Consider the following 27,509-nt stretch of genomic DNA (forward strand, 5'->3'; position numbering starts at 1 on the left):
CTGAGCAGGACAATGAGGAAGGAACCTGCGCTAAGCGCTTGTGAAACCTCACGAAGCTTAACAGCTTTACAGCAACACTGTTTATTTTAAAGGGTCAAACCACAAATATTTTTAGATTTCTAATTGCTTGATTTTTTTCCAGCTACATCATCTGACTGTCAGACAGAGTAACAAAGGCAGATACAATGAATGTGACTGTTTTACTTCATCTATTAGCTGTTTGCTGACTGTGTCTGTCTGCTAGTTGATGCTAATGCGGTACAGTCGGTTTATCAGAGCTTTGTACAGAAGAACACAAGAACAGTTTCCTGTTGAGGCTGGAAAATGAGTTGAAGGAAAACCATAAATCTACAGTTTATAAAACAAAACCAGAGCACAAACATGTCAAACACGTTAAACGGGTCAAAATACTGACGTGAGACTTCAAAGCCGTCTCCTCGACAGTTAAGCAGGTTATAAGCATTTACAGCTCATTAGACTTTTCCTTTTTTAATTTTAGAATGAATCTAAAGTTACAGGAAACAAACTGGTAGCTCTTGTACTTTTTAAATGTGTGCGTTAACATGCGCATGAACTGACATTCAGGGAGGAATAGATCCTTTACAACTCACATCTATGTCTCCTTAAAATAGCATTTTCAGTTTTAACTTCACTTCATTTAAGACTTACCATGCGTCTCATTGCAGGTCGACATGACAACAAAGCTTTGACCAAGGACGATGCTCTCTCCCTGCGTCTCCGTCTGTGTGTGTGGCGCTGAGCAGTGTGCTTGATAAACAGGGCTGCATGTGGAGCGTTGATGCTCACACAGGGTGGTACTATGAAGGCGAAGGAAGGACGACTGTGAACATGTCACAGGATGTGTGCTTCTGCAGAAAGCCACAAACCTTTTTTTAGGGTCACAGAACATCAACACATCAACCTGTGACTAAATTAAGGATCGTGGGCACAGACATGGTATTTTGAATTTAATTTAGGATTTAGATTTTAAAAAATTATTAGTGTAGGTGAAATGTGCCTTTCGAGTGAAGTATGAAATTAAAAGTAATGCAATAGCTTATTATCCAAATGCAATGGCACATGTTATGTTTGGAAAAAGTTCAATTACTTTACATTTATCATAGCTACCACAAAAAGCAGAAGGACTCGACCAGTGTTCTAAACACCACAGTGAGATCTGTTATTGGAGCCGTGTGACTGGTTTTCTTTCTGTTTCTGTATTTGCTGGATCTTCACTACATCTGATTCTGGAGCCTCTCTGCTGGACTCACGGTGCTTCGACTACTGCCTTCACATGCCGTCACGCATTCATAGCGTCACACTAAGAACAGGTCAGTGACAAAAGTCACACTTGAAGCAACCACACAAATAGTCGTCTTTCCATCTCATCAGGTTCACATTAAACATGTCGCAGTGTCAACAATAAGTGATATGTGTTACCTTCTTTCTTCAGACGATACAAACCGCTTCCATAAATTGGCTTCAAAGTTAACTAATTAAAGTGATTTCCTGCCAGATATGTGGGCTGTCCACCTTATTTAAAACCAAGTCAGTTTATTTTATTGAAATTTATTTTATCTTACCAGGTGAAAATCTTTGTATATTTTGTGTACAGTCATGGATAAATTGTGACATTGTACACTATAATTATGTATTTTATTTTATTATAGATAGATGAATATTCACACCTCAAAAAAAGCTTCCATGCAATTATTGTTTCCCAGCAGAGATCACTTTATTGCTACTTCTTCACACAGAAAATCTTCTAGAGTAAAGGTGACGACATCCATTGAAAACATTTTCTTGAAGTTTGGTATGACTGGCGAAAACTGAGCTACAGCGACGTCTTGAGGTCTTTTGGTCTAAATACATACAGTACTTCACACACTTTAAACAGATCAGACTGCAGCGTTGTGTCTGAAGCGAACTGAACACATGTTGCTTTACATAAAAGACCGGTTTGATGTCATTAAATATAACGTATAGCAGAGGCTGCTAGTGATGAGTGTTGCAACATGGTGCGAGTGCTAAAGTGAGAACAAGTCGCCGCACGCTCGGTGTTTCGACGCGTCACGCAAATCTCTGCAGCTTTAAGGGAGTCGGACCTCCCAAATCACGCACAACAGGCGGCTCCACGTCTTTTAATCCCGCCCACAGCTCCGCCGCCGTCCTCTCCTTCCCGAAACGCTGATGTGTTATTAACTGCAGCCTACGGTCCTCAGTAAAAATGTTCACCTTCGGGTCCAAGCTGTTGCTGCTGTTCCTCCTGGCCTTCCCCTGCGGACTGATGTCCATCGGTAAGTCTCATCCGCACGCGTTGGGCGCAGACGCGGCGTCACTGCTTTTTGCAGATGATGTTGTCCTGTTGGCTTCATCGGGCCAGGACCTTCAGCGTGCGCTGGGGTGGTTTGCAGCTGAGTGTGAAGTGGTTTGGATGAAAATCAGTTCCTCCAAATCTGAGGCTATGGTCCTCAACGGGAGGACCATAGCTGTCACGCATTCGTACAGTCACACTAAGAACAGGTCAGTGACAAAAGTCACACTTGAACCAACCACACAAATAGTTGTCTTTCCATCTCATCAGGTTCACAAAAATAAACATAAACATGTCACAGTGTCAACAACAAATGACATATGTGCTACCTTCTTTCTTCATACTATGCAAGCTGCTTTCAATAATTTGTAATTTTGCTTCAAGGCTAATTAATTAAAGTGATTTCCTGCCAGATATGTGGGCTACCCACCTTATGGAAAACCAAGTCAGTTTTTTTATTGAAATTTATTTTATCTTACCAGGTGACAATCTTTGTATATTTTATGTACAGAAGTTTGTAGCATCTCAGTAAGATCGATGACGCTCCTCTCAGAGGTGGCGTCCTCTCTATTGTCTGCAGTGGCCACAGTTTTGATGAATTGGGTTTGTACTGAAGCATATAGATCAGACATAATGTATAAAAACAAAACTCCTCACCAAAGTTATCCACTGTAAGGTAATCCAGCTCATGTGCTGCTGCTCTTTCTTTCTTTTTATTATTTCATCACATTTAGCTTCATACAGTACTTTAAAAACAGGGTGTTACTGTGGAAGTGAGCGATATGTGTGAATCCACAGTAGAATCAAAAGTGAATCCACAGCCACGGGCTCAGTCTTCACCTGTAAGTTAGAAGAGACTCTCTGTTTGTCCCTCAGAGAAGAGCAAGAGTAAGTCCTGAGGATCAGCGACTGTGAACAAAGCCATGCCTGTGGAAAACAACATCACACTGATACAACTGACACAGATGTGGGAAGATTTAGAGGGATGCTCATGTACAGTCTACTTACTTGTCTGTGAGTAGCTTATATTTCCATAGATTGGATTTTCTTCCATGTGCCTCTGAGTCTGTCTTTAATTCCATAAACAGAGCATTTAAATTTTCAGTGTGGGAGTAAGGTCTACAAGCACTGTTTATGTATTATCAAACTTAAAGACACATACCTTTGTCTTTTTCTCAGTCCACATGGCCCTTTTCCTATTGCAAAAGGTAGGATTATGTATTCACCAGGTCAGATAACGAAAATAAATTAGTATGCTCTGGAATTTTAAACACCAAATAAAGAAGTTACCTGAGCAACATTTTGATATACTGCAAAATATATTACAAAGTAATGACAGGACCAGCATCGCGCTGATGACACAGAACAGTATAGCCCCATGTGTTTTGCACAAAAAGGTCCAGCCTAGAAAAAGAGACATAGGAAGTATTACATTCAATATGAATGATAGCAGTGCATTAGGTGTTGGTTGCACATGCTCAGCAAAAGATGTTGGATACACTTCCTACCTCACGAAACATTTGCAACAAGCGGGTTTCACTCCGAATCACTTACTACAGTTTGACACCTCGAGTAAAGAGAAGACTGTTTGCTTTGCTCCACCACATAAAAGAAAAGGCTTATTGTGCAATATTTCAATGAAACTTCCGGAGAGCTGAAGTTGACGTGATGCTTTCTTGTGCGAACGCTTTGATGAGATGCTTTCCTGTTTATTTTAAATGGTCAAACCACAAATATTTTTAGATTTCTGATTGTTTGATTTTTTCCAGCTACATCATCTGACTGTCAGACAGAGTAACAAAGGCAAATACATTGAATGTGCCTGTTTTACTACAGTATATCTATTAGCTGTTTGCTGACTGTGTCTGTCTGCTAGTTGATGCTAATGCGGTACAGTCGGTTTATCAGAGCTTTGTACAGAAGAACACAAGAACAGTTTCCTGTTGAGGCTGGAAAATGAGTTGAAGGAAAACCATAAATCTACAGTTTATAAAACAACACCAGAGCACAAACATGTCAAACACGTTAAACGGGTCAAAATACTGACGTGAGACTTCAAAGCCGTCTCCTCGACAGTTAAGCAGGTTATAAGCATTTATAGCTCATTAGACTTTTCCTTTTTTAATTTTAGAATGAATCTAAAGTTACAGGAAACAAACTGGTAGCTCTTGTACTTTTTAAATGTGTGCGTTAACATGCGCATGAACTGACATTCAGGGAGGAATAGATCCTTTACAACTCACATCCATGTCTCCTTAAAATAGCATTTTCAGTTTTAACTTCACTTCATTTAAGACTTACCATGCGTCTCACTGCAGTTCGACATGACAACAAAGCTTTGACCAAGGACGATGCTCTCTCCCTGCGTCTCCGTCTGTGTGTGTGGCGCTGAGCAGTGTGCTTGATAAACAGGGCTGCATGTGGAGCGTTGATGCTCACACAGTGTGGTACTATGAAGGCGAAGGAAGGACGACTGTGAACATGTCACAGCCCCCCCGAGTCACAACCCGAGTGGAGTCTGCGGTCAACGGCTTCCTCTGCGTCGTCCTCTCCAGCACAACGGTCACCGCCAGCTGCAGTCGCTCTGCGCTCCCTGCAGATCACTCGCAGGAAGCAGCCTCTACCTTTGTCGACGTCGGGGCTGTCGCTCTGTCGTGCATCTACAGTGCCGTCCGTCGGCGGCATCCAGGTTGTCAGCCACCTTCCCTTTACGGACCAGCGACGGTACTCTGGTGAAAACACCAGTCGACTCCCGTACTTTCAGTCCGCTTTTGTTCTTTCTCAGTTTTACCTACACTCCTTTTGCCTCTTCTTTTTTCCGTCACCTCCACATGCACCCTGACCCTCTGCCAATCAGCATACCAGCATCCAGGCAGGACACTTTATTGTCCAATCTCAAACAAAATTAAAACAACATAGATTGCACTGCTTCCAATAAATTGGCTTCAAAGCTAATTAATTAAAGTGATTTCCTGCCAGATATGTGGGCTGCCCACCTTATTGAAAACCAAGTCAGTTTCTTTTATTGAAATTTATTTTATCTTACCAGGTGAAAATCTTTTTTGTGTACAATCATAGATAAATCGTGACATTGTACACTATAATTATGTATTTTATTTTATTATAGATAGATACATATTCACACCTCAAAAAAAGCTTCCTTGCAAATTATTTATATCACTTTATTGCTACTTCTTCACACACAAAATCTTCTAGAGTAAAGGTGACGTCATCCATTGAAAACGTTTTCTTGAAGTTTGGTATGACTGGCGAAAGCTGAGCTACAGCGACGTCTTGAGGTCTTTTGATCTAAATACATACTTCACACACTTTAAACAGATCAGACTGTAGCGTTGTGTCTGAAACACATGTTGCTTTACATTAAAAGACCGGTTTGATGTCATTAAATACAATGTATAGCGGGGACTGCTAGTGATGAGTGTTGCAACATGGTGCGAGTGCTAAAGTGACAACAAGTCGCCGCACGCTCGGTGTTTCGACGCGTCACGCAAATCTCTGCAGCTTTAAGGGAGTCGGACCTCCCAAATCACGCACAACAGGCGGGTCCACGTCTTTTAATCCCGCCCACAGCTCCGCCGCCGTCCTCTCCTTCCCGAAACGCTGATGTGTTATTAACTGCAGCCTACGATCCTCAGTAAAAATGTTCACCTTCGGGTCCAAGCTGTTGCTGCTGTTCCTCCTGGCCTTCCCCTGCGGACTGATGTCCATCGGTAAGTCTCATCCGCACGGCGTTTGGCGCAGACGCGGCGTCTTTGCGCCGCTGCTTCGTCAACAGTTGAAAAGTTTCGGACAACTTGGCATATTGACGTGGCACCCGCACGCAGCTGCTCACAGCTGGCCTTGTGTCTGCGGCACCACGTTCCCTGCATTAGTACATGCGGATCTGGTCTATGGTTGTATTAACGGCAGTAAGACGACCGTGGCTCTGCGTTTCTACTTTGAAATGAATGGACTTTATCGTCCAGCCTCCCGCAGCTTTGCGCCTATTGACTGTGTCGCTCCCGTCTTGTGCAGTTTAATTCAGGCTTTTGCGGTGAAAACGCGGGTTTATTCGGACCCATCAGACGCGCGTGGACGCTACAGTAATAAACGGGTCCCTCACACCGAGGACACGTCACCACAGATAAGAGGCCGCATGTGTTTGGGTCTGTCGGTTTCTAATGGGGTCATTCACTCTATGTGCGCAGAAATACACAAATATGACGTTTAAAACTCTGCATACGTGGAAATATGTAACTGTTACTAAGTGTGACAGCCTGATTATATGAAAGGATTCGGACACAATGTGTGTGACAAATAACTGTGTTTCACACTGTGGTATCTAATGTTTTAATAACATTATCATCCTCTGCCCATGCAACGGCCTCCATGTCTTCATAACCCTGTAAAAGTGTGACATATTCTCTGCATTGGCAACACATCATCAGTGCGTGGTGACCTTTGCAGGCCACGTCTCTGCAGACTCAGACTCTGCTGAGGACCTCGCTGAAGATGCTGATGCTGCGGTGGATGAGGAAGATGACGATGACGATGAGGAAGAGGTGCTGGTTGAGGAAGATCAGATGCAAGCATCGGTATGTGACGGACCTTAGATCACGCGTCGCTACGTTTACAGCTGTATCTTTACATGTGTCATGCTGTGTTTGTCCACAGGAGGGAGATGAAGATGACGCCGATGAAGCTGCAGACAAGCTGATCACTTCTCACCCCGATGCTGACACAACCATCATCTTCATGACAGGAGAAGGTGCTTTGCCTTTTCTTCATTTAACTCACTGAGCTGGACGTTGTTTTAATGAGCAGTTTTGGTAGAAGTACATGGAAGTCAAACTGTGTATAATATGCATTTGCATCAATTGTGACTTCAGAGTTTCCTGCCAATGAAATTGTGAGGTTCCTGGTGGGTTTCACCAACAAGGGAAGTCAAGATTTCACCGTCCAGTCACTGGAGGCCTCCTTCCGCTATCCACAAGATTTCCAGTTCTACATCCAAAATGTGAGTTTTGAGAGGATAACGTTTGTAAATGTTCAAACACCTGTTCGGAAGAAAGAGTTCAGACCATTAAGACTGAACAAATCAGTGCTTTGTTGGAATTAAACACAATCTCCATTTAAATTTGAAGCGTATTTTCTAGATTTAATCATCATGATGTCATGGCTTACTCTTTATTAATGCTGGCGTGCCTGTAGTTCACAGCTTTGCCCCTGAACACCGTAGTCAAGCCCCAGGCTCAGGCCTCCTTCGAGTACTCCTTCATCCCAGCTCAGCCCATGGCCGGCCGCCCGTTTGGTCTGGTCATCCTCCTGAGCTATCTGGACACTGAGGTGGGAAGGGCTTGTTTTATTTATGAAGATGTGTGTGGTGATGTTGTTGGCCTCTGGATGTCAGTGCAGGTTGATTTGTGCAGTGTGATAAATAAATGCTGAATCATATTGTCATTTTGACTTTTACAGCGCAGCTTTTAAAATGTTGCTCCTGACGTTTAATATGTACTTATATAGTACTTGCTCACCAGTTGTGTGCATTTCTTTTTCAGGGCAATATTTTCCAGACAGCCATTTACAACCAGACTGTCACCATCACCGAGAAAGAAGAAGGACTGGACGGAGAAACGTAAGGAGGAAAAAATGGCTTCCTGAACTAAATATGTTATGTCCCTGTGATGCAAATAATCAGTGTCAATCTAATCATCGCCCAAGTATTATTATCATTCGCCTTATTAGTTTCCATAATGGGCCTCATATTACCAGTTCTCCCAGGATACTGCAGCTCATGTAGGGACCTGCGAAAGGTGTGAAACTGGCACAGCAGACTTGTCAGAATGGTGCTGCTGGTGCAAAACGCAGGAACTGTCACCAATTAGCCGAGAAAAGGAAAGCGTTTCCCAAACACACATCTCCACAGGCAGGGTCTTCCTCTGCCGTTGTACTGGTACCGTAGCAAAAGACACGCAAAGCGCTCATGAGCAAGACATCAAGGTGAAACCTTTATAGATGGATTATTTCTAGCATGCGCTCTATAAAATCAGAGGAACAGTGGACGCCGTCCCAGTGATTTGTGGTCACACGGTTCTGCTTTTCTCCTCTGTGTGCAGTATGTTCATGTACGTGTTCCTGGGAGGGCTGGTGGCCCTGATGCTCTTTGGGATGTACCAGGCCCTGGAGTCAAGGACGGTATGTGTTTGCTTTATGTTAAGATGAACTGTTTAAGTGTACCACGTTAAATATAAAGGAAGATTTGCATATGAAAATAAGACAAAGTGCAGATTAGTGGACAAACGTTACGGTTCTTGTCCTGGCAGAAAAAGAGAATCCCAGTGAAAGTGGAGACGGGCACTGGTGGGATCCACGATGTGGACATCAGCTGGATTCCTCAGGAGACTCTCAACGCCATGAGTATGTCCATTTTATGCCACACATAGAAACAGTGACGTTTTTGGACCCACTTATCATTGTTCACGTGTCCTTTGAGAACATTTTCGCCATGTGACTCTTCTCTGTATAAATAAAGCCGCGCTTGGCTGACCTTTACTTCACTGTCTTACAGATAAGGCTTCTCCTAAAACATCTCCACGGAAACGAACCAAGAGGGCAGCAGGCGTGGATCAATAGAGCAGCGGTCGCCTTCCTCTACTTCCATCTTATTCCCTTATCACAGTCGGCCTTTTCCACTCACGCTGGACTGACATGCCAGAACCCTTTCCCAGTGCAGCAGTGTGTGGCGACTACACAGCACTATGGACTCTGCTGCCGTTGGACGCACAATCTGTTGTTTATTTCCAAAGGGATTCCTATAATCAGTATGTGTGAATGTGGACAAACGTTAAACCATTGAGTTGTGATTCATCCCCCTAAAAGTGAATACTTCAGTATGAATGCTGTAAAGTCCCACCACAGTTCAAAGATGTCTTCTTCAACCGTTACTCTATTATGAACATTATATCATCAACACATTTTTCATTTTGATTGTTGTTTAACAGTCGATGGCAGCTGCAGGTACGACAACAGTGTTTTCTGGAGGTTTCTGTCACCCGATTGTTGTGGGACTCTCAGTGAAGCTTTCTAAAGCCAGACCAAGTGGAATACATTTCTGACTAACACACGTTTTGGAGAAAAAATAAAAACAATTTGTTGAACAAAAGTGTGTTTTTATTAATATTTGCTTATTCTTGCATTTGTGTTTCTGTAAAGTTATTAGGTCACTTAGGTGTTTTCTATGCTTTATTATACCCAGCATCGTCTAATGACTCAGTCTAATTGATTCGTTTGATACAAGACATATTTGGATACATTTAATAGTCATCGACAAAGGGAAGGAACGGAACCCATGCAGCGCGGTCGGCGGCGGGATGTGCCCCGCGTGCTCCATCCCGTCAAACTAAAATGGAGACGCTACGGTGAGATCACGAAGTGTCTGCGAGGTGCAGCCCGTCCGGTGCCGGGCGGGGAGGATGAGCTCAGCGCGCGCCGGGGGGCAGGTAACGTCAGCAGTCGACCGGAGCAGGCAAAGACAGCGCGCGCACACACCCACCAAGTGCCCGTCGCCTCCTTATCGCCGATGCACGTCGACACGCGTTAATAAAAAAAAAAATAATAATAAAAAAAAAAGATGGGAAGCTAATCGGCTCCGTGTGACTCAGCGCCCTCGCTTCGTTCGCTTCCCACCGGTGCCTCGGCAGCATCCCGCGCCCTCCGCCGGGCTTGAAATGGGATGATATGGGATTTTTCACGTCGACGAAGACCGGAGGGATCCTCGCGCTCGCCCTGGGTAAGACGTCTCCGGCCGCTCCGCGGCTGTTTGCGCGCGCGGAGCCCGCTTTGATCGCTCGACCGCCCGCACACGCGCTCGTCCCCTCGCGTCGGCGGAGTGACACGCTCGCGCCGAGCGCTTGAAATCGCTCCATCAGAGCTGGAGGATGCTCGTGAGAGCTGCGCCCATGGAGGATGGAGGTGTCTATACTTAGATGAAACTGTGCCAGCTTGTTTCCCTAAAAATAATCCACACGCATATATTAGTGTTGTGACTCCACTTTTCCTGACATGCATTGGTCTGGTGCTTCTTTTTGCCCACTGACAGAATGTTGTATTAGGGACATGTTTTATTCAAGCTGCAAGAAGCAGCATCCCATGTGAAAGTTATGGATGGGCTGCAGTGGTCAGGCTTCTCTGTGCTAACATCTGGCTCACAGCCTGCCGCCCACTGACATCTGTCTAAGTGAGGTTCCCGTGTGAGGGTTGCAGACTCTTTAGCTTTATACAAAAATTAGATTTTGTATTAAATGCACTGCATGAGGCTTCTAGTAATACTGAGACACAGAGGAGCAAGCACATTGTGTTCACACATGTTGTATGAGATGCATCAAACGTCCCAAGCTGTATTCTGAATGCTGGATTTGTTTAAATAGGAAAAATAACCCATTTGATGCGTTTCTAATGCAATTCCTGTGGCAACTGGGCTGATTACATTTTAAATCACACTCGAAGGAAGCTGAGCCAAATATAGCAGACCCGTTCAATTAGTCACTTGTGTCTGTTCTGCAGCGTTCCTGTCCCTCGCTGCATCCGAAGACTCCCCAGATGTGAAGTGTGAGAACGTTTACAAGGACTTTTCTGACTGCGTCCTGGAGTTGGGCGAGAGCATGGACAACTATCAGGAGAACGTGACCAGTGAAAGGGGAGTGGAGGCAGTGTGCAGGTGAGAGCAGCTTTACCGCGCGTGAACTGCATGAGGCGACAAATTACCTTAATACTGGAAGAAAAAATTCCCTATAAACCTTTTGTGACTGGTTGGAGTGAAAACCTTCTGATCAGCACCACTGTGCACAAAAGGCTCTTTTGAGTAAATTAGCCCAGTGCATGATGGTCCAAGACTGAGTGGAATCACATCACTCGGAGTGATGTGCATCTCCTGATAAATTAGTGGAGAGAAATGAGCAGATGCTACTGTATCATCTCAGTGGAAGAACAGAGAAATGAATGGCGCTGAAACACTGAGCGCTTTTACTAAATAATTTATGCCTTGCTGCAGCAGTAATGAAATTCCAGGGACGTTTTCTGCCATTGTTACTGCACACACTCCACAGCGCAGCTCCCGTAAGCTGCAGACAAAGATCTACACACAACTCCTTCTGCTCAAAATTGCCCGTGCACTCGCAATATTATCTGTGATATTGTTACACTGCGCGATGCAGTTGCCATGGCAATTAAGGCTCCGTTTGACTTACTTGAGGCCACCGTAGCCGCGTGAGTGATAGATTATTGGCAACGGAATTAATCCACGACAGCCAGTGCATGTCTGCATGCTGTAGCGAGGGATGAATCCTGTGTGAAATGCCAGATGCAACGCTGATCTGATGATCCATTGTTTGCCACAGTCACTGGGAAGCTTTCCACACATGTGCCCTCACAGCGCTGTCTGACTGTCAGGAGGAAGTCAGCACCATCTGGGAGACTCTGAGGCAGGACTCCAGGAAGATGCGCTTCCAGGGGAGTCTGTTCGACCTGTGCAGCCCCAGCTCCTCTCCCAGCATGAGTTCCCCTCTGGTTGCCCTCACCCTCCCACTGCTGCTGGTCGCGACTGGGCCCTACTGGTCCTCTGTGCAGATGGGGTAGTGTGAAGGTGGGGGCGAGCGGGACCTTTGACTCCCCAGGGTCCAGTCCTCCTGAGTGCAAAGTTAAAGCCAAGGATTTAAAAGAGACGTTCTCATTGGGATTATTTTGAGAGCCACGGACGACGGTCGCAAGCCGATCAACGTTTGCTCTGATTAATAAATTAAAACAGTCTCAGATACTTCAGCTTGATCCTCACTTATGTCTGGAAACTGGTAGAGTAGTAAGTAAACAAGCCATATTCTAGGAATTACAGATACAATGTGGCCAGAATCACCTGATGTGTGACAATAACAAGAAAATCTATACAAATCTATAATAGTCCTGCTTTAAACCACAAAGTTGTCATTATGCTACAGTATAGGACCGACCATGTGTGTCTTATCTAACAAATATCTAACAAATATATTTCAACATTAGATGTCTGCTGAGAACAGAGATCAGCTCCCTCGTCTCAGTCACTTATCCAAGCGTTTTTTTTCCACTGATAAATATTATCTTAAATATGTAATTAGCTTTATCAAGCTTTGACCACAATAGTTTCCAGTCTAATACTAAGGTGTTGCTGGCTGCCTCATGCTTTGCCTGCAGCTGTAATAAACCACAACAAAGCAACCAGAATATTTCTCAAAATATCACAATATGTTCAATTAGGAGCAGAAGAAGTTTTATGTTAGCAATAAAAATGCCTGAGTTTATATAAACACAACCGGTGTGTTATATTCTGTATTTATTGCTTTATAGGTGAAACAAATACACAACATTACAAAATGTTTTAAATGATCGTTGAGACTGTTAGGCTGAATATTTACAATGCAACCAGAAGCTAAAGGGTTAAACTCCCCCATGACCTATGTTGAGTTGTAGTAAATGCTTGTGTAGGTGACAATCACTTGAGCAAAACGTCTGACCCCCCACAACATTTCAGGCCAGTGTGGCTGATGTTGCTTGGCTGCTTTATAGACACCAAAAACAGACATTTGACATCTCACGTTCACTTCTACAGATCCTGTCTCGGAGCCTCATAGTTTCTTCATGTGTTTTGCTCAGTTGTCAAACGTCTGATGTGTTGATGTTTGTGTAAAAAGGGAACCTGTATTATTATTAAGTATTATTGATCAAGACTGTTTCAACAAAACTGTGTGAATGCGCTCACATTAGATTTTTACTTCAGCGCAAACACATCATTTGAAGGTGGACACATGATTTCTCATAGCATTGTATGATAACGCAGCCAAAACTAAAATGAAATTTAAACAGATAAAAATCAGCTTCAAACATCTATAATTAATCACTCATGATGTCAAATTATGAGCAACAACAAAATTGAACTGAAAGGCCAAAGTTTTGCAAAACATCCACATAAGTTTTTACATTTTAATTTTATATTCGTAAAACTTCAGTGTTAAGTAAAATCCATAAATGTGAACAAATGGACCATCAACAGATATTTTGGGTGCTACTATTTGTAGCAATAAATATATTACTAAGTAATTATGTTGAACAGTATTTTAACCACTACATAAACAGTTTTGTTAATCTTCTCTTGCAAAAAATGCTTTCAGTTTTTCTACATTACAAATATTTAGAGCAATAGCATAGCTGTTTGTTTGTTTCCATAGCTATACGCCCTTCAGTGTTTGTGCTCCAAACAGGCGTTGTTTATGGTACTGCATATTTTCCCTCATCTATTTTATCACCATTGCATGACAGCGTTTTGTGACAGTGCTTCAGAGAACTGTTAACTCTACCTTGGACAAAGTGTACAGTGGTACCAATGTGTGCATGACGTTAAGCTTGTTCCTTCAAGCATTAGCATGTTGTTTCTATTTATTTCATATTTCAGTGCTAGAATTACATCATCCATTGTGTGTCTGGTGGTGAGAATAAAAACATTCCAAATATCTTAAAAGCATGAGCAATACGTGAGGTCACTAAAGAAGTGGACGTGTAACCCTTACTGTTAAAGACAGCATGAAATATCAAACATGGAAGGAACTCCTGAATGTAAAACCAGATTCAGTCTCCGTGTGTTTTTTTAATTAAAAGAAGCAACAGCACATTATTTACAAGACTGCACAATGCAATAAATGGTAAGTGTTTGTAATAATAAAGCACATCTTTAAATCAAAGCGTGTGTGTCTGCGCATCACTTTTGGATTAACAGTGGATAACAAAGATCTACAAACAGAAAATGAAATTGTGGAGCGTTTAATCAATGCAGGTCTCTACTATGTGACTCGCTTACTACAGTTTCTTTTTTTAGACCCCCTCAAGCACGGTGTTGGTAATGAGCATCACAACCAGCGTTTTTCTGTTCGTTAGTGCTCCCATCTGCTTCCTTCCAACTGGACACTTCCAGCACGGGCAGCGGTGGTGGGAGAAAATGAGGGTCCATGGCCCGAAGGGGAGGGGGGGGGGCTTGAGAGAACTAATGACATGCTTGTTGTGTGAACCTCATTATAAAACCTGTCTCTGGCATTTGAAGCGCACTGTCCAATTATTTTTCTGCTATCTATAGTCTCCTTAGATCTTTACCTTTTCTTATGAATTGCTCATGTGTCATTTAAAACACGTGCTACAGAACAATTTAATTCAAGTTTTCAGGTAGACAAGTCAGTTTCACTGATGCGGCAGAACTGGAAAAGGGTCAGAGAATTTAATAGATCTGTGAAATTTCCTTTTTCATTACATTATAAACCATCTATCATCTGAAAAACTTCTGTTTCCATTACTATGAATAGTGACATACAGTGTAACTTGACACTAGCTCAGTGTGAACTGAGAAAGGTTGGATTAGTGCATTTATGATGCTAGCAGCCAGTTAGCTTAGCACAAACATTGGAAGGTTCTGTCTGCAACTAACAGATAAGCGATACATGAGCAAATCTTACTATCACATCATAGATGTGTTGTTAAATCACACAAACCTAAGGATAAACACATCAGGTTGTGTCATCTCCATGAGGTTCCACAGAGACAAGACAACTCCAAGAAGTTACTGAATAAATGAAATATAAAGACAGCTGTACAGATTCTGAGCATAATGTGTTAAAAGCTATAATGGTATAAATAAGAATCAAGCCAAGATTTCAAAAGCTATTACCACCACTGGCATTGTCTCAGAAATAGGTGCTGCACATAGTGACTTTTTTGTCATATCCACACAAACAGTGCAAATGTTGTTGGAACCACAGACACAGCCTGCTGTTAATACTCAGTCCCCAAGCGGAGGACTAATGTCTGCATTATAAAATCTAAAAAAAGAGTAAAAAAAAAAAAACACACAACAAAAGCTGTGCAAATGCTGTACTGGACTGATGCGATAGACACTTAATGTATAACAGTATGAGATCAGTATGAAACTGAGGTTGCAAAGGATAAAACACACTTATGGACAACAATGTGAGAAAACGAGTCCTGTGTACATTTTTTATATAAACTAGTCGCTCAGCATCTTTCAGACATGCAACAACAAAATGATTAAAAACTGCACAAGACATCCTTTAACATGATCTCTAACAAGCCAGTTTAACAAAATGCAAGGAAGTTGTTGAAACCTAATGCACTGAATTTTTAGTCTGTCCTTCAGAGGGAAATAAACCACTGTAGATTATAAAAAGTAAGGAATGATATGTTATGTACTGCGATTTACCAAAAGCCTTACCATTAATAACTGAGAAAATTACCTGTCCAGTTTTTAAACAGGTATGTTTCTCAATATGCCACATTGTTAACACTGTTCACCAATATACTGACTATGAATAAATAGCGTCAAGTTCATCTGATGGATCACTTGAAGAAAAGATGCGTAAAAATCCAACACGTGCACGAATAAAGTCCTGTGTCCTAAAGTGGCAACTTCCACTGAGCAACATTCTCAAAGGATAACCGTCCACAGATTTCAGTGAATGCCACATAAGAATTCAAAGGTTTGACTTGGGTCCACTGTTTACTGGAATGGCTCTGAGCTCAGTTCGCATACACAGGTACTCTCCTAATACAGCCATCAATGCCATGCAGGCTACATTGACAAGCCACCAAGACAGAGCAGCAGGAAGATGAGCATTATAAATCCAGCAGCCAATCATATGGAAAAAGTGCACAGTGACTGTGAAGTCCAGGCATTGTTTTCCTCGACGGATGAAGAACCACAGACCAAGGGCACTGGGGAAAAATAAAAACAAAGGTTATTCTGTCAGTCACGCAAAGTGTTTACTAGCCTGTAACTTCAGATGTGCAAGCATAAAAAAATCTTGATGCTCTTTACAATGTAATAAATTGAGAGGTGCTCCAACAACTGCATATTATAAAAGGTGTGTGACAGCTCTCATCTCTTTGGATGTACAAAGAAAAGGCTGACTGACTCACCAGGTCAGCGCATTCAAGATGAATGCCATCATTGAGAGCCTGCCCTGGACTGTTGCAAAACCAAGGACCTGAACAGCAGAACAAATACGGTTTCAAGTAGGTACAAATATTAAACAAATACACGTATGTGTTTTGTAGCTTACTTCATAGCTGAATATCTGGTCTAATGATCGACTAGTTTGCACCAGACTATCTACGCCAGCCAACCAGAGGCCAAGAAAGCTGTAGTAGATGCACTGCATCAGCACAATCTGGCAGACAATGAGGACTGGGTCCCATATGTAGCTTCGGAAGTTACTGGCCATTCCAGAGTGATGGTACACATACAAAGGATGTTAACAGCTGGTCCATCCAGTGAGGCCTACATGTGATCTATTGTATCTGAAACACAAAAGACTGTTAATTAAAAGCATGACATTGGCCACTTCTTTGGTTTTGGAAACCTAGAAATAATAATACCCCTAGGATCTACTATTTGAGTAGAAAAAGACTAAAGTTTAGAGAAATGTGCCGTGTGTTTGGAAAACCAGGCAATCGACACTGCTGTAATATATAGCTATTACTAGCTTACAAACATATTAAGGCATTTTCCTTGCGTTATTGGATGTATGAAAAACATGGAACAAGTTTTTATTGTCACAAACAAATTACGTTCTCCCACTAAGTTAACAAGTGCTAATCACACTCACAAACTCAACGAATGGCGTTGACACAGGATAACTAACCCTTAATTAACACAGCGATGTACTCTTATAAATGTGTAAACTATCAAGCTTCGTAGACACAAAACACAACTGATTAGAAGATAAAGACTTATTGAAAAATTAATTCGATATATCAACCTGACATCTGTACGAATGACGGTTTAGCCTGGCTACGTAGTATAACGTCAATATTGCTACAACGCAGAGCTAGCAGTCAGGCCTCAAACACACAGATAAATGGGGTTCCTTTAATAGACACGTTGCTTTAATACAGTTCGTCATTTGATAAAGCGCACAGCTCGTCAACGGTGCATCAAACGGACACTATTAGCAAGCGCTAGCGCTGAGCTACCAATATCTATGAGTCACTCGGACCGTGCTAGCGTAGCTACGGCGTGAAGTAAAACAACACAAAAGCAAAGTTCACACAGATGTTAAGCTGTGAGCGTAAACAAGACGTCAAACACAGAGACCAACGAGTTCCGAAGTGTTAGCATGGTGGCTTTCGTTTGGCGCTACGGACGAGCACTTTAACACAACACATCGTCACGCGACGAAAACGCACAATATTACATTGCGGTGGTTTCAAGGCGTCGTACTTACAATAATTTCGTCGTGTTTTTGAAACTCTATCAAGACTAAACTGGGCCTGTTGGACTCGACTAACAACACGGAAGTTACGGCGACAGAGCCGGAAGTAGAACTTCTTCTGCTGTTACTTCTGGCGTATGGCAAACAACTATTTGGTACATTACCGCCACCTGCTGAGTTTAAGTGTGGATTGCATGCACTACCTTGTAGTTTGCTATAAAAAACACTAATACTAATATCTGAGATGAAAAATATATCCTTTTCTATAATCCAATTTTTTTAAACAGTGCCCTAATGAATCCCCCAAACATGGAGACCAGAACAAAATCCTAGTACTGGAAAGTGTTCTGTACCAGGCAACAAACACCTTCCTGATTCAGGTCTCTGACTTTTAGTCAGTCTAGATTAAATAGTTTGTTTTCATTATTTGTTGTACCATTCCACTCTAACATCACAAAAAACATTTTTTTAAAAATAGCATTATTATATTTCCATGCATAAATATCACACCAGGTTGTGCCATCTGGACGTCACCATGTGCAGCATGATGGTTGGCACTGTCAGCTCCCATCATGTGCTGGAGCATGACTGTTGACAAGTAGCTTTTGCAGGAGATGGCCCATAACAAGGTGACAGTTGTGTCATGTGTCAGGTGTGTGACAGCTGAATACCGTAAGGTTTGCCTCAGAGACCAGCAGCCCAGACACCGACACTGTAGCTCTTCTAGTTTAGGGAGGGGACACAGCATCCCCGTTAAGCCACAGTTATGACAGTTACATCTTCAAGGGAGTGGAAATGTTTAAGATTAAATGTAAGACTTCATGAAATAGATAGCTGCATGAATACATAGAAAACAAATATGTAAAAGACAATAAAATTGTGAAATAATTATAAATAGTCAGCTAATTATGATATATAAAATTCTACAATAAAGAAATTAATATTTTATTATTTACAATTTAATTGAGATTATTTTATTAATAGATCAGTGACCTATTATTTCATTGGTTATCACAAAATCATCACAAGCGTTTTTAAAACATCACCCAAAAGAAAAGTGTTTGTTAGTAAGTTACTCCACTCTAATTGATCTGCCAACTGGTCCCATACAGGAAGTTAAAAGTGGTGAAACAACTCGGTGGTCACTCGTGCAGTTTTAATCATACACAAAATGTGAAGAACAAACATGTTGCATTAATATTGGGTCGTAGATCCGAGTCCTAGCGTCACGTCGTAGAGTTAAACAGTCACGATCGACGATCGATGTAAAGAGAATTACGATGATTATTTCCGTCGTTTACACAAAATCTAAAAGACGTGGCCTCACTACGACCACTAGAAAACAGAAATAAGCAGCTGTAGTCCTACACAAACCGAGCTAAACGCCTTAACAAGGCGGCGCGCGCTCCCGCGTGCGGCAATCGGTTTCTTGCAGACGGTCACCGGCGTCACGTTGGAGTCGAAGGGTTGACGCTCGAAACAGTTGTTTGTGTAATAGTTAACTGTGAGGGCTCTGTCCCGGAGACCACTTGGCAGAAGATAGTGATGGTCACAGCGCTGATGATAATAGAATGAGTAGAGCAGGCTCGGCTTTACACAGGGTCCTGGCAAGTTTGCATCATGCTGCGGGTGAGGAAACTGCGTGTTTGCTGCGTTCATTCGCTTGTGTCACACTGGAGCAGTAAAAAGTGCGTTGAAGTAAAACTTATGTGTCACTCATGAGCTGAGGAGTTGACAGGAAGAAAGTTGGTGGTTTTCTGTGCAATCACTGGAGCTGTACATTTGAAATTGTAAAAAAAATATATATATATATATACATCTATATTTTTTAAATATGACAAACAAAGACTTATTTATGACATTATAATTGATTCTGATACATTTTTCTGCAAAAGTATTACATTTATGTACTTGTAGTCAAAGTGTGACTGTTTCTAGACTCACTTTCAGTAGGGACTGTTTGTTTGGAGTCAAAAGGTTGAGTGTGTAAATAATAAATAACATTCATAGGTTTTTAGCATTTGTAAACCACATCACTGATTGTTAAACAAAACAATGAGGATTTGCCCAAAGGCAGAAATGTCCAAGGAGTTAAAAAAACATTTAACTACTATTGAGGGAATGCAGCCACATGTTAAAGAAGACATTTACACACAGATTTTCGCACTCAGAGGTTTAGTGTAGAGGACAAATTCCACAACCTTATCACTGTTTACATTACATATACGTTACTTATTTACAAGACTGATTAACCATGCATTTTTAAAAGTTAGTCAACTGTATAATTTTCTTATACCAAATCATATGAAAAAGATTGTCATACAACACTTGATAATACCTTCTAGAGAGTTCTGTGTTTTATATGAACGTGGGATGAAAAGAGTATTTCTGTGCAGGAGCAGCTCGGTGGAGGAGCAGCTGTCGCCCGTCTCCTCTGCTGACAGCTGCTCCCTCTCGCGCCCTCATAGATGAACAGATCAGCATTACAGGTCATTTCCTGCCACCACACTGTCCAGTTACCGTGTGTTCGAAAATGCACTGTGATGATGGGGACCAGTGGGAGGCCTACGCCCATTATACTACAGACGCAGATGGCACTGTCAGCTGTGAGTTGCAAGATATTCTCAAATACACAGTGGCCAGAGTGTAGAAAAAATGTTGCAATAAATGGTGGGAAACCACCATAATTAATGTGTATGAGACCCGAATGATATCAGATATTCAGCTTATTCAGCATAACCTTCTTTCTCTGGATCTTTGACCCTTGAATAGTGAGCCGGGATCATTCAGTCGGTGGCATGTATGTGGGTTGTGAACCCATGGGACTCTTCTGGGGACTGAAGCCTGCTCCTGGGGCCAGAGAGGGTTTGAGGCAAGCAATGAATACAGGCACACTGAGAATCAGACGCAGTTACGGTTTCACACCATCATAACATCATAACACTGTACTGAACTGTTCTCTTTGTTGCAGACTACGGAAGAAAAACGTAGAGACTCCCTACCTAGTACACATATCCTTGTTGGAGGGCCACGTTTGCCCCAGTGAGGGGCCGAGCACTGAGCTGGCAGCTGTGATGGCAGAGCGCTGGTACATGGCACCGGGTGTAAGGAGAACAGAAATCCGCCAGAATGGACTCGTGGGCACATTATTCTTACCCCCAGGTGAGAAGATTGAAGCATTCACTCAGATTTGAGGATGGTGTCCACTGAACAGCATCCGCTGCACTGATTCGCTGTAGGCCCGGGCCCGTTTCCAGCCATGTTGGACCTGTGGGGAATGGGTGGCGGGTTGGTAGAGTACCGCTCTGCCCTGTTGGCATCCAGAGGCTATGCAAGCTTCACCATTGCCTATATAGGACACAAAGATCTACCTGGTCCAAAGAACTGCATCAGTGTTGGTGATCCATACTTTAAGGTGGGATAAGAAGCAGACCAGTTTATTTTGTATAATAGTCATTTCATTCTCTATTATGTATCTGTCCGACACAGATTTCTCTAAACTATTCCATATTCTTGTTTTGACAGTCAGCGTTCCACTTCCTACAAGATCATCATCAGGTGTGTGGAGACAGAGTTGGGCTCTTCGGCCTGTCGTTCGGAACCTACCTGTGTTTACGGCTTGCCACGCAGCCTGATGTCAATGTACAGTACTTCATCAAAGACTTTTTTCTTTGATTAGTATAAATACTGTTAATATACGGTCAATAGTATCAAGTATTCAATTTTTGTGTAAATGGAAGGTTCATTTCATATTTTCATCATTCTCCTCTTTAGCCATCTTGTTTAATTTGTGTCAATGGCCCAGTGGGAAGTCTCAGCAAGCTCTCAGATCCAGATGGCAGGACTGAAGACTTTGAAAGGTAAATGGTCATTATTGATTAAAATCTTCTATAATGCAGTATTATATTAGAGGTCTGTAACTTAAAGAACTTAAAAGAGATTCCATGCAAAAAATCACAGAAGGACTGAAGGATGTGACAGTTGTACAGCTGAATAAGGTTTTGGTGTAAATAAATGATGATCTGTATTTTCATGTCTTATCTCACCTTTAGGGACCAGACGTATTGGCTGTATGATGATCAGGAACGTGTCAGTTTTAAAAATGTTTCTTTGCCTGCTAACATTAACCCTGACAACATAGTGAAGGTAACGTAGACCACACAACATACAGTTGAATATCATCAACGCTCATTTTACAAACTCTAAAGTAATTTGCTGTACTTTTGCAGATAGAGAATCTCAAATGCCCATTAGCATACATTGTGGGTGAAGATGACGTCAGCTGTGCGAGCATAGACAATGCAAACCTGGTACTGTGCCATTTTCTTGAGTTGTGCTGCACTGGGCCTAAATTTAACTGTGCAGTGTGGTAGATATGTCTTCATCCTGTTGGTCCTCAGATCGAGGAGACTCTGCGGGCTGCAGGTAAACCCGAGCTGTTCACTCGCCTGTCGTACCCTGGTGCAGGTCACCTGATTGAACCACCATACGCCCCAAATTCAAGAATGTCCATGTGGAGGATCAAACCACAAAAATGTACAGTCCTTCTTTAAACACAGTATTATTACACTACAATCATTGTGTGTAATGTAGTTTAATGATGACTGTGTTTCTCCTGCAGTAATGACTGTCTGGGGAGGTCACCCTGCTCCTCACGCTGCCGCTCAGGAAGACGCCTGGAGGAAGGTGCTGGATTTTATGGCCAGGCATCTGAGACGTTGATTCTGATTCACTGTCTTTGACTTTCTGTTTAATAAAAAAATATGAATTAAAGCAAACATTTGTAAATATGTTTCCCCTGAATTTGTGCTTTAAACCTATCTAGTGGGGTTACGTTTCTTTAAATTTAAACTAATTTCATCCAAATGTTTTGCCAATAACATACAGACACATTCAGTTATTAAAAAATTATAATTTATTGATCAGGGTTGGTCTGACAGACAACTGACAAATGAACTAACCAACTCTCACATTTATTGTTCTGCACTCAATGATGTATAGCTAATGGATGCGGGTGGCCAAGGCATCAGTCGTTTGGCTTTTGGTCCAAAACAAGTTTATTCATTTAAGGTTTGTGAGTAGTTCTACAACTAATTATCTGCCTGGATGAACTTTGGTTCACTTACAAAATTTGCAAACATACACAGCTCAAATCTAGATTGATTGGTTCATTGACATTTATATTACTGTTTATTTATGTTGTCATTATTTCTTTGTACGTCACTTTGTCCAATATAAAAATATACTAGAAATATTCTGTAGACCAACTCACAATAAAAAGTCAGGAATCACAGTGAATCACAGCGTGAACGTGGGCTACACAGATTTTTTTATTTGGCTTCGATTAATGTAGTAACATAAAACATGTTTAAGGTATGAAGCCAAAAACAAGACAGTCCAAAACAGGCAGACACCAACATCTGGCAAGTGTTTGTTGACAACATCCAGACTGATGGAGAACATGAACACTGAACGCAACACTGAGAACAGGTGGAGGAAGGAGCAGCTGATGGTAACAGAGAGAAGTCTGGGTCCATCTGGCTGCCAGGTGTTGAATGACATTTCATTTATTCATAAATTTAGCTGTGTATTGAGAATTACATGTATTTAAGTACTTGTATTTACGTGTCATTTTAAAGTACAAATCTGAACCACATTACATAAAGTCTCTAAGTTTTGTACTATAAATGCATTTTAAAGCGTAAAATCCAGAGTCCAGACATGATAAACAGCTGTTATCGTCAACATTTTGTTTATATCTCTATAAGCAGACTTGGAGACACGTCGGTGCCATTAATGTCCACAATTGTAAAAACTTCTGGGGAGTCGAACGTAGGACCCTCTGATTCACAGGAAGGGGCATTTTCCATTTCTTATTATTAGAGGATAAAGTGAAACAGAAAGAGAATAGCAAATTTAAGCCTCACCTTATATTTCCTATACTACCTACAAAAAATTAATATTTATCTTTCAAAAAAAATGTCTAGACTTGTTTAATAATAATATAAGTGACACTATTTACTACGTACTGACATGAACACTGTACTTTCCAATTTGCACGGGAACGCATCACGGCCCCGCTTCCTGTAGTCCTCTCCTTGTAGCACGAGCCGTGTCTGCTGCGGCTGCGCGCCGTCCGCCCTTCCTTTCGGTAGGAAGCTCGCGCTGACGTAGAGGAACCCTAGCAGACGCGCCTCGGCGTTGATTAGGTGCTTTAAAGCAGCGGACGTGCTGAAACCGTGGCCCCGGTCGCGCTAAATGCTCTGACTGTTTAGCGGACGGCGCTCGAGTCTGACGGACGAGAGGAAAGAAAGGAGGCGGCGTTGAACCTGGGCTCCGTAAGGTTTCAGTCATTTTCCTCCTCCACTGTTTAAATTTCGTCGCTGCGTTACATTTGCTGAGACTAAAGCCCATCGCCCGTTTTCGCGTCGGAGCTCAGTTCCAGAGGCTGCTTATAATATTCAGCAGTGTGCAGTCAGTGTGTTTTCAGCTGTGCACTGATCGTATCACACGCTGTGTAATTTGATTTGACTATTCATAATGGTGAAGTTGTTTGAATGAGGACCGTGCGCTTTAAAATTCACCAGGCATTTGACTTCACCCAGAGTCTGATGGCTCATGCAAACACCCAAAACCACATCCCTCCTTCACGCGCGCTTCTTTTTTCAGAAATGCCCTGTTTTCATTTTGAGGCTATAATTAGCTGAGTGAGTGTGACAGTGACCTGCTTCATGTTTTTTTTTTTTTCTCTCACACACACACTTTCCGTGCGAGTGTTGACTAAGTCCTTTGTACCTCCAGCTCCAGGCTCCAGGCATGGCTGATCTGCTGAGGCTGCTGCTGCAGGTGGCTGAGAAGGCAGCCAACGTGGCCCGGGTGTGCAGACAGGAGGCCCCCCTCTTTCAGCTGCTGGTGCAGGAGAAGACGGGCGATGACAAGAACAAGAAGTTCGTCCAGGACTTCAAGACGCTTGCGGACGTGGTGATCCAGGAGATGATCCGACACAATGTGGGCGCCAAGGTCGGTTTGAGGAAGCGCCTGTGGGAACGCAGGAAAAGTCGGCTGTTTATTTTATATTGCGCTGTTTGTCCTTCTGCACAGTTCCCCGAAATGGCCGGATTCATACACGGAGAGGAGTCGAACAAGTTTGAAAACGGGCTTGGTAATTATCAGATTGATTTCTGGGAACAGATTGTTTTCTTTGTGTCAGTCTGCATTCCACGGCTACCATTAGTATAATAAATAATAGAAAAAAAATGTTCCTTAAGGCTAAATGTTAGAAGTACTGATCATACGCCTCACAGCGATGACGTCATCTTTAATCCAAAATCAAAACAAAAAGTAAGCTGATCACTGCTCGTGTCGACACCAGGGGAGAGTGTGACGGTCACCGTGTGCGCCACGGAGCAGGAGACGGCGGCGCTGCTGGCCACGGTGCTGGACGGCAACCGCACGGCGGCATCTCTGCTGGCGCAGGCCATCCACCAGAACCCGGCCAGCGTCGACCCCAGCGCCGACGGCCTGGCGGTGCCGCTCAGCCCCTCGGAGCTCGGCATCTGGATCGACCCCATAGGTGACAGGCTTTCTGCTCGTCCTCTCGCTGCTTGTGTGACGCCGGAGCAGGGCTGAACTCTTGTCTCCGCCGTTTGTCAAGATGCCACCAGCCAGTACATCGAGGGCCGAGAGGAGGCGCTGGAGGAGGGCCACCTGAGTCCTTCGGGCCTGCACTGTGCGCTGGTTCTGATCGGGGTTTACCTCCGGAGCACGGGGAGGCCCGTCATGGGCGTCATCAACCAGCCGTTCAATCACAAAGACCCGGCAGGTGGAGGGTGAGTGAAAGCAAAAGAACATGTATGATGGTGATTCTTGAAGGGTGACTATTGTGTTGTACAGTATGTAAAGATTAATCACAAGCCTTACTTCAAATATTGGTGTAGTGAGCTACTGCAAACATGAAAAAAGCACCATGACCATGAGCCTTTTTAAGTGACCGAGTATCTAAAATAAGGCTAATAAGCCATTAAAGATGCACAGAGGACATTAAGACAGCAATGCCTGTGGGACGAATAAAGGTTTATCTTAATGTTCACTCTCAAAGTCCACAACCTGAACATGTAAAAAGAAAACATCAGGATTGTATACAAATACCAAGTTCAGGAATAGAACTGGGTTTGTGTTTATTACTAAATAATTATCATAAAAACATCCATCAAAAGATTTGAATACATTTCCTTTCATTGGAGAAATACCTGCTAATTGGTTAGTTCTCATGAAAAGACCATGAGAAGGAAACTAAACGTTAGGTTTTTCTAATCAAATCAGTTTCATTATGTAGTTATAGACAGTATTTGATGTCTGCTCTGTTTGTACTATTGACCTTGTGTGTCTTTATCTTTCAATCTGTTTTAAGCGTCAAGCAGGTGGAACTCATCTTTATGGCCAAATCAACTCTACTTCTCTCAGAATTCTCGTATTTCCTGGTTGACATTGAACCTGCTCAGTGTTTGGTGCTGATGGGATCCGTCTTCCTAGTCAGCATTTCACCTCTGAAGTAAAGCCTTCTCACTCTTTCTCCGCGTCTTGTCGTTCACAGCTGGAGGGGCAGACATTTCTGGGGCGTGTCCTGCGGCGACGTCAACCTCTGCTCGCTGCCCCGGCCCAAAGGTGAATCCCAAGGCGGGCCGGGTCTCTCGGCGGTGCTGAGCTCCAGCGAGAAGCAGGCGGTGAAGGACACCCTGGCGTCGCTGTGCGGCCCCGACAACGTGAAGTACGCCTCTGGGGCCGGATACAAGATCCTGTGTGTCATCCAGGGCCTGGCAGACGTCTACGTCCTGTCAGAGGGCAGCACCTTCAAATGGGATTCCTGCGCCCCTCACGCTCTTCTCCGGGCCCTCGGGGGAGGCGTGGTGGACCTGAACAAGACCCTGCAGTCCAGCTGTGGGGCAGGGGACCAGACTGAACTGACTTATCACCAGCCCAACGCTGAGTGCAAAGGAGCCGACCGCTGGGCCAACAGAGGAGGCCTGGTGGCTTATCGGGACTGTTCTCAGCTCAACAGGGTCATTGGGGCTCTGAAGGGAAAGATGTAGTTGGATGCAGTGAGCACCACCTGAAGCAACTATTTTTATGTTAAAGGAAGAAGATTTGAGCCACAGGATGAAATATTTTACTTATATAAGTTGTATTTTACCCCTTTTAAAATTCTACCACATTGGTCTAATGACTAAAAATGTCTGAGCTCAAAGTGTTTGTTATCAAGCTATGGCTTTTGTTTAGCTTTAGTAAACATGAATGTTGCTGTGTTTTGTAACATTTTGCCTGTTATCAGTTAAGAACTCTTTCTCTGCTTTACAGCTGAAGAACGCTTTGCTGCCAAAGATTTGGCACCACACATCTGTGGGATTTATTATATTTTTTTTACTGTATCTAAAGTTCCATGTAAATGCATTATATTGCAATTTCCCATCATATCCAACCTAGAAAAGGTTCTAGTAGGCTGAGAGGATTTTTTGGGGATTTAAATGAAACGGTGTGAAGGAATTCGAACCTCTCAGAAACAACTCCTTGTAAGGAGCAGAGCTATAACGCATGCACTGCCCTCTTTCCATGGCCACGGCAGATTAGTTAATAAGGTCAGAGAATGAAAAAAACCACCATATGAGGTAAAAGAGTAACAGTGGGTGGACAGCAAAATGGAATATTAGGCTGGAGAGGATGGGACGGATGCAGACGTGCTGGTTGTTTGGTACCTTATGTTGTGACATGTATTGGGGCAACAGGCAAATCGTTTGTACAGAATGAACATTGTGCAGAAAGGAAGTCGTCTTTTATTCTGAAAACCAGACCAAGTGAGGGACGGAAACCCAACAGTGATATTAAACTGTCGGCCAACCAGGGAA

The 27,509-nt window shown here is 42.9% G+C and overlaps 5 protein-coding genes across 7 annotated transcripts; 4 read left to right on the forward strand and 1 right to left on the reverse strand.

The window, feature by feature from the left end:
• Window positions 1-5,886: 5,886 nt before the first annotated feature.
• On the forward strand, window positions 5,887-9,476 carry LOC114856047 (translocon-associated protein subunit alpha-like). Its single transcript, XM_029151654.3, has 9 exons — window positions 5,887-6,045; window positions 6,782-6,909; window positions 6,989-7,082; window positions 7,204-7,331; window positions 7,526-7,660; window positions 7,873-7,949; window positions 8,431-8,509; window positions 8,638-8,731; window positions 8,883-9,476. The coding sequence occupies exons 1-9, from the start codon at window positions 5,976-5,978 to the stop codon at window positions 8,945-8,947; spliced, it is 870 nt and encodes a 289-aa protein (XP_029007487.1). The 5' UTR covers window positions 5,887-5,975; the 3' UTR covers window positions 8,948-9,476.
• A 159-nt stretch (window positions 9,477-9,635) lies between these two features.
• On the forward strand, window positions 9,636-14,076 carry LOC114856051 (neuritin-like). 2 transcript variants are annotated; one of them, XM_029151663.2, is made up of 3 exons: window positions 9,636-9,813; window positions 10,877-11,030; window positions 11,710-14,076. In XM_029151663.2, exons 1-3 carry the CDS (start codon window positions 9,663-9,665, stop codon window positions 11,945-11,947), a joined length of 543 nt encoding a protein of 180 aa, XP_029007496.1. In that variant the 5' UTR covers window positions 9,636-9,662; the 3' UTR covers window positions 11,948-14,076. The 2 variants fall into 2 exon arrangements, with proteins under 2 accessions (XP_029007496.1, XP_029007498.1); XM_029151665.1 differs by lacking the exon at window positions 9,636-9,813 and adding an exon at window positions 9,820-10,103.
• Window positions 14,077-15,362: 1,286 nt separating this feature from the next.
• On the reverse strand, window positions 15,363-17,749 carry sys1 (SYS1 golgi trafficking protein). Its single transcript, XM_029151666.3, has 4 exons — window positions 17,623-17,749; window positions 16,459-16,696; window positions 16,316-16,383; window positions 15,363-16,111 (listed from the first exon to the last, which is right to left on the reverse strand). The coding sequence occupies exons 2-4, from the start codon at window positions 16,618-16,620 to the stop codon at window positions 15,871-15,873; spliced, it is 471 nt and encodes a 156-aa protein (XP_029007499.1). The 5' UTR covers window positions 16,621-16,696; window positions 17,623-17,749; the 3' UTR covers window positions 15,363-15,870.
• A 1,316-nt stretch (window positions 17,750-19,065) lies between these two features.
• Window positions 19,066-22,379, forward strand: LOC114856054 (peroxisomal succinyl-coenzyme A thioesterase-like). Its single transcript, XM_029151669.3, has 11 exons — window positions 19,066-19,239; window positions 20,007-20,216; window positions 20,383-20,482; window positions 20,582-20,772; window positions 20,850-21,025; window positions 21,136-21,252; window positions 21,385-21,470; window positions 21,663-21,756; window positions 21,840-21,920; window positions 22,011-22,146; window positions 22,232-22,379. The coding sequence occupies exons 1-11, from the start codon at window positions 19,182-19,184 to the stop codon at window positions 22,330-22,332; spliced, it is 1,350 nt and encodes a 449-aa protein (XP_029007502.1). The 5' UTR covers window positions 19,066-19,181; the 3' UTR covers window positions 22,333-22,379.
• Window positions 22,380-23,730: 1,351 nt separating this feature from the next.
• Window positions 23,731-26,934, forward strand: inpp1 (inositol polyphosphate-1-phosphatase). Of its 2 annotated transcripts, none has more exons than XM_029151639.3 (6): window positions 23,731-23,953; window positions 24,412-24,630; window positions 24,712-24,772; window positions 24,983-25,183; window positions 25,265-25,439; window positions 26,204-26,934. In XM_029151639.3, the coding sequence occupies exons 2-6, from the start codon at window positions 24,427-24,429 to the stop codon at window positions 26,697-26,699; spliced, it is 1,137 nt and encodes a 378-aa protein (XP_029007472.1). In that variant the 5' UTR covers window positions 23,731-23,953; window positions 24,412-24,426; the 3' UTR covers window positions 26,700-26,934. The 2 variants fall into 2 exon arrangements, with proteins under 2 accessions (XP_029007472.1, XP_029007470.1); XM_029151637.3 differs by having other exon boundaries at window positions 23,733-23,948.
• Window positions 26,935-27,509: the final 575 nt, after the last annotated feature.

Source organism: Betta splendens, chromosome 5 (genome assembly GCF_900634795.4).
Source record: "Betta splendens chromosome 5, fBetSpl5.4, whole genome shotgun sequence".
Lineage (NCBI taxonomy): Eukaryota > Metazoa > Chordata > Actinopteri > Anabantiformes > Osphronemidae > Betta > Betta splendens.

Bases quoted from the DNA above. Each gene is read 5' to 3' on its own strand.
- inpp1 (XM_029151639.3), top strand. From the start codon at position 24,427: ATGGCTGATCTGCTGAGGCTGCTGCTGCAGGTGGCTGAGAAGGCAGCC. The intron at 24,773-24,982 runs GTAATTATCAGA...TGTCGACACCAG, and splicing joins CAAGTTTGAAAACGGGCTTG to GGGAGAGTGTGACGGTCACC. The intron at 25,184-25,264 runs GTGACAGGCTTT...CCGTTTGTCAAG, and splicing joins CATCTGGATCGACCCCATAG to ATGCCACCAGCCAGTACATC.
- sys1 (XM_029151666.3), bottom strand. From the start codon at position 16,620: ATGGCCAGTAACTTCCGAAGCTACATATGGGACCCAGTCCTCATTGTC. The intron at 16,384-16,458 runs GTAAGCTACAAA...TCTGCTGTTCAG, and splicing joins ACCAGATATTCAGCTATGAA to GTCCTTGGTTTTGCAACAGT. The intron at 16,112-16,315 runs GTGAGTCAGTCA...ATTTTTCCCCAG, and splicing joins ATCTTGAATGCGCTGACCTG to TGCCCTTGGTCTGTGGTTCT.
- LOC114856054 (XM_029151669.3), top strand. From the start codon at position 19,182: ATGAGTAGAGCAGGCTCGGCTTTACACAGGGTCCTGGCAAGTTTGCAT. The intron at 19,240-20,006 runs GTGAGGAAACTG...ATTTCTGTGCAG, and splicing joins AAGTTTGCATCATGCTGCGG to GAGCAGCTCGGTGGAGGAGC. The intron at 20,773-20,849 runs GTGAGAAGATTG...GATTCGCTGTAG, and splicing joins CACATTATTCTTACCCCCAG to GCCCGGGCCCGTTTCCAGCC.
- LOC114856051 (XM_029151663.2), top strand. From the start codon at position 9,663: ATGCAGCGCGGTCGGCGGCGGGATGTGCCCCGCGTGCTCCATCCCGTC. The intron at 9,814-10,876 runs GTAACGTCAGCA...TCTGTTCTGCAG, and splicing joins CAGCGCGCGCCGGGGGGCAG to CGTTCCTGTCCCTCGCTGCA. The intron at 11,031-11,709 runs GTGAGAGCAGCT...TGTTTGCCACAG, and splicing joins GGAGTGGAGGCAGTGTGCAG to TCACTGGGAAGCTTTCCACA.
- LOC114856047 (XM_029151654.3), top strand. From the start codon at position 5,976: ATGTTCACCTTCGGGTCCAAGCTGTTGCTGCTGTTCCTCCTGGCCTTC. The intron at 6,910-6,988 runs GTATGTGACGGA...GTTTGTCCACAG, and splicing joins AAGATCAGATGCAAGCATCG to GAGGGAGATGAAGATGACGC. The intron at 7,950-8,430 runs GTAAGGAGGAAA...CTCTGTGTGCAG, and splicing joins GAAGGACTGGACGGAGAAAC to TATGTTCATGTACGTGTTCC.